This window comes from Nicotiana attenuata, unplaced genomic scaffold, assembly GCF_001879085.1.
Source record: "Nicotiana attenuata strain UT unplaced genomic scaffold, NIATTr2, whole genome shotgun sequence".
In the NCBI taxonomy this organism is placed as follows: domain Eukaryota; kingdom Viridiplantae; phylum Streptophyta; class Magnoliopsida; order Solanales; family Solanaceae; genus Nicotiana; species Nicotiana attenuata.
The window spans coordinates 14223-19593 of record NW_017676023.1 but is presented as its reverse complement, the minus strand read 5'-3'; the positions used below and the strand labels follow the sequence as shown (position 1 = coordinate 19593).

At 35.4% G+C, this 5371-nt stretch overlaps 1 protein-coding gene across 1 annotated transcript; it reads left to right on the top strand.

Annotated features, from left to right (window-relative positions):
• Window positions 1-289: 289 nt before the first annotated feature.
• On the top strand, window positions 290-3671 carry LOC109220677 (zinc finger protein WIP2-like). Its single transcript, XM_019385137.1, has 2 exons — window positions 290-1068; window positions 2580-3671. Exons 1-2 carry the CDS (start codon window positions 415-417, stop codon window positions 3015-3017), a joined length of 1092 nt encoding a protein of 363 aa, XP_019240682.1. The 5' UTR covers window positions 290-414; the 3' UTR covers window positions 3018-3671.
• Window positions 3672-5371: the final 1700 nt, after the last annotated feature.

The window sequence follows — 5371 nt, the reverse complement described above, 5'->3', positions numbered from 1 at the left end:
TGTATATGTCAATTTACTTTATTATTGTAATTGTATAAAGTACAAGATAAGTGTAAGGTCTGCGTATATAGTATCCTTCCCAAACCTTACATATGAAAATATACTGGATATGTTGTTATTGCAGAAAGAGCGTAAAGACTATTATACTGTGTAGAGACAGTAATTAATTCGCAATTTTCAATTAGGTAAATACTTTTGCCTTTACCTTTTCCATTAGTTAGTGCAGTAATCAATCTCCAACAAGGACCCCTCTTATGATGACCATGAAAACCACATCTATCAATTTCCTAATGCCTGCCCTTCCCATCTCTCTTTCTCTCTCTCTCTATAAAAGCATATAACATCTAACCAACAAGAAGGCTCCTCCTTGGCTCCTTCTCTTGCTCCCCACTCCCAATCTATGCTTTTGACACCATGACTGACCCTAACTATCAACCAAATTTCTACCACTCCCAACAACAATATTGGCTCAAATTCAACCCTAATAATACTCACCATTTTCCTTCTTCTAACTCTAAACCTCCTCCTAATTTCCTTCACAACTTCTACTCAACTAATTATCAAAGTAGTTATCCTCCTCCTCCTCCTTCTCCTCCTTTGAAAGAAGCCCTCCCTCTCCTTAGCTTAAGTCCAATCAAACATGATCGTGGCGATGAAGTAGTAGTTCAAGAACCAGTAGATTGTTGCACTTCTACTATGGATGTGGACAATAAGATCAAGAAATCTACAGATCATAATTGTGATACTAAAAATGATGCTGCTGGTGAACAAGAAGAAGAAGAAAATGATGAAAATGATGTTACTGTAGCACTTCATATAGGTTTACCAAACCCTAGTGCCGCTGATCTGGCGTCTATTCTCTCTTCTAATAGAGATGAAGAAGAAGAAGAAACTTATCATGATCATGATAATGATGTTACCAATATGAATATGAATATGAATATGATAAACACAAGACTCAACAAGGGACAGTATTGGATTCCCACTCCTTCTCAGATTCTTATTGGTCCTACTCAATTCTCTTGTCCTGTTTGTTTCAAGACTTTCAATAGATACAACAACATGCAAGTGAGTTCTCAAAATCTCCATTTATTTTGTTTTTCTTAAATTCTTTTTTTTTTTTCTAAATTTTTTAGGAAGGAAAGGGAGAAGTGAATCAGTGCGAATGGAACTCACATCTATTGTATCAGCGACTTTGATCTGTACAACTAGCTACAGGCCTTGGTGGTGTCCGGCTTTTTTATTTTATTTATTTATTTATTTTTATTTTTGTGATTGGCCTCTTCTATATATATCAAGAACATCGAGACGATGTTCTTGATCCGAGACGATGTTATTCATATATAGTTTATATGAATAACTATATATATCTCAAATTTCTACATCTTATTGGATTTTCTTGTGTTTTGGGTCTTGAGATTTTGAGTATAAAACCAGATCAATGGAAAGAAGATGGTCAGTAAACCTCATTTATGTGATTGAACAAGACTTGGGCGTTGTTCTTTTTGCTTTGAATTAGTACCCTGAAATCTGTGCTCAACAGTTAATTATTTCAGATTGAACTATTCCCATATTTTCAGGATTTAGTTCAATTTGTCCTTTAAAGACCTACAGTCTGCAACAAAAAGAGAGGTCAAATTTTTTCTTCCAATCCCTATAACTTCAAGATTTCAACCCCTCCTGAGGAAAAATACAAAAGGAAAAATTACAAGATCAGCTTTTCAATTTCGTTGAAAACTCGATCTTGATATGATTAGGCCAAAATTCTACTGTGCTAATTAGGGTAAAACTCCGAATTCTTTTGAAACTGCTCATTCAGGATATTACTGTTCCTAGTAAAGATTCAGAAGCTACCAAATGAGCAGATACGTGTTCATTCTCACTGTTTGGCAGGCGTATTTAATGTTAAATTTTTGCACCTTTATTTTTTTTATATTTTACATTTTTACACAGGAGATTTGCACATATTTTGAAAACACTTCACTCTTTCTTTTCTTTCTTTTATTTATTTATTTTTTTTTTCGCGAAACGAGAGTGATCAGTGTTGGTGTTGCAGAAGACATACTACCTTAAGTATGTTATATAGCTCCTTCCAACTCATCTAAAAGCTTATTTTGCTAGACAAAAATATACTTTATTTACTTAATTAATCATGTTTTCAAAATGTAGACCTATTTCTTTTTTTTATGGGCCAAGGATATGAGGCTTGCATCCATGTTTTGTATTTGCTATGTTACCGTATTTGCTATATAGTGTGTTAATTATTTATGAGCTCATCTGAACCTAGTAAACTTGACTTGGACCATGTATATGAGTTAAAAGATCTACTAAGTAAGTACAAATAATAAATTTCAAATAGGTTGTGTGAGAATCCCGACTCCAACCCATAGTGTTCAAATCCTAGATTCACCTCTGCTTAAACTATCAGAGAGAATACTTTATTAATTATGTCTTTAGGGGCAGCCCGACGCACTAAGCTCCCACTATGTGCGGAGTCAAGGGAAGGGCCGGACCACAATGGTCTATTGTACGTAGCCTTACCTAACACGGCTTATGAATATGTTTCATATATGTTGCAGATGCATATGTGGGGGCATGGCTCTCAATACAGAAAAGGTCCAGAATCACTAAGGGGAACTCAACCAACAGGGATGCTAAGGCTTCCTTGCTATTGCTGCACTCCTGGCTGCAGAAACAACATTGATCATCCAAGGGCAAAACCATTGAAAGATTTCAGAACACTTCAAACACATTACAAAAGGAAGCATGGAATTAAGCCTTTTATGTGCAGGAAATGTGGAAAAGCTTTTGCTGTTAGAGGAGATTGGAGAACACATGAGAAAAACTGTGGCAAGCTTTGGTACTGTGTTTGTGGATCTGATTTTAAGCACAAGAGGTCTCTTAAAGATCATATTAAAGCTTTTGGTCAAGGTCATGGAGCTTATGGCATTGATAATTTTGAAGAGGAGGAAGATCCTGCATCCGAAGTTGAACAAGATAATGAGTCTATACTGTGAAAATCCTAGCTCCGCCACTGATTAGAGCAGTATATGAAATGAGTTCTAGTTGCTCGTCTGGCAAATGGTTCAGTCTATTTCTCTAGCTATTTTAATTTGTGCAGCATCTGAAGTTGAACAAGATAATGACTCTATACCGTGAAAATCCTAGCTCCGTCACTGATCAGAACAGTATATGAAGTGAGTTCTAGTCGCTCGTCTAGCAAATGATTCGGTCTATTTCTCTAGCTATTTTGTGCGCAGCATCTGAAGTTGAACAAGATAATGAGCCTATACAGTGAAAATCCTAGCTCCGTCGCTTATTAGAGCAGAAGTGAGTTCTAGTCACTCGTCTAGCAAATGATTCGGACTATTTCTCTAGCTATTTCGTGCAGCATCTGAAGTTAAACAAGATAATGAATCTATACTGAAAAAATCCTAGCTCCAACACTGATTAGAGCAGTATATGAAGTGAGTTCTAGTCACTCGTCTAGCAAATGATTCAGTCTATTTCTCTAGCTAGTTTGTGCTAATTAATTAACCAAGATTTTAGCTAAACCTTTTGTACATGTAAATATTAATTTATTTCCTTTTGGTTTCAAATCAAGGTACGTTTAATTTGTGACAATGATTTAATGTGGTCTACGTTATTGTACTAGTTTCCTGTTTGCTCAATGAGTGATGTCAATTTGTATTCACCTTTTAGAGTAATTGATTGCTCGAATTCTCATGAGTTAGGACTAAAGTTTTTATTTGGGGACATATCATGGTAGTACTTTACTTTCCTATCTAGGATTTCGCAGAAACAAAACTATATGGGCAATGAACATGGGAAACACTGCCCCGTAAAGTATGGGAAAACTATCTCCATGAAACATGTAAGATATGTGGGACTTAATGTCCAACACCAAATACCTAGGTTAATTTTTATTAATTATGCATAACTATATTTAAGAAATTTTAATGATGACAAATGAAGCATCAATATCCATAGAGAAGACAAGAATTTTGTTAGCTATCATTAGGAAATTTCTTGCAGACAACTCACATTGTTTGTCAGCGTGAAATCAGTGTAGCCCGGAGCACAAGGCATTCCGCGTTCACGTAAGGATTTGGGAAAGGGCGACATCTCAAGGGGTGTGATGTAGACAACCTACCGTAATATAAGCATTAGTGATCAATGAAATATTCAATGTAAATATTTCATTGTTGATCATTCAATGTGTAATAAGTAAATTCAAAAAATAGTAACATGGGCGTTTTTAGAGAGAGAAATTAATAATGGGGTTGTACCGTTTTTGTTTAAGGTTGCACGATTCACTATTGATATAAGAGTTTAAGTTATATATAACATCAATATAAATATTTTCATATCAGAGGACAAATGATATATGGGGTGATCAAGATTAGCTTTTCCCTTCATGATGTTAGTTTAATTGAAACGATCTAGCCAAAAATCATCTGTCTTTAAAAGCAAGAAAGAAAAGGATAAAAAGAAAACTAAACCAGCAATAAAGATTGTATCCCTGCTTTTATCAAATGATTATGCATGCATGCAATTATACGGATGATCCAAGTGGGAAATCTTTTCTTCCTTTGCCTTTAATGATTCATTATCTTCGAATTATTTTACGAGTCTCTTATATATACCCTGCTAGTCTCTTTTTTTTTTATTTTTTAAAATAAGTCCACAAGAAAGTATCTGAAATAATGGGTGTTTTTGTTAGGCATATATAGGTCACTGGATAACAAGACAGGTAGAGTATATTTCCCAACCAATTTGCTGTTGATATAAGCTTTTCATCCTACAAAAACAATCAGCTTTTGAGGTGCATATGATACCCTTTCCTTTTCCTCGGTTAGTGGATGCATGTGTATCTTATAATTATATTCATGGAACATATACCATTTCATTCGTTTTCACTTATTCTTGGGAAATTTAAAACTCTCTCTAACCATTAAAGGATGTGGTGCAACGAATGAGGCTGCTCTTCCTTTAACCAGATGTTTCGGGTTCGAGTCTTGGGTATGAAAAAATCCTTAGTAGGGAGCTTCCCCCGAATGGGGCCCTACGCGACGCGAATCCGGATATAGTCGTACTCCAATGTGGGTATCGGACAACGGGTGAGAAACCAAAAAAAAACTCTCTCTACATTAACAAGAGAGCTAAAAAGACCTTTTCAATATAATTTCCTTTAAACTAAAAGATTTATGAAAAATGTTTTCAACTAAATTAAAGGAGTTGTACTCCTGGTGAGGAAGGGAAGTCTTGGCGCAACGATAAAATTATCTCTGTGTGATCTATACAGAGTTCCGGCCGGCTAGTTTCCTGCAAATCGGACGTGAAAAGCCGTTCATAATTTATATCGTTACTG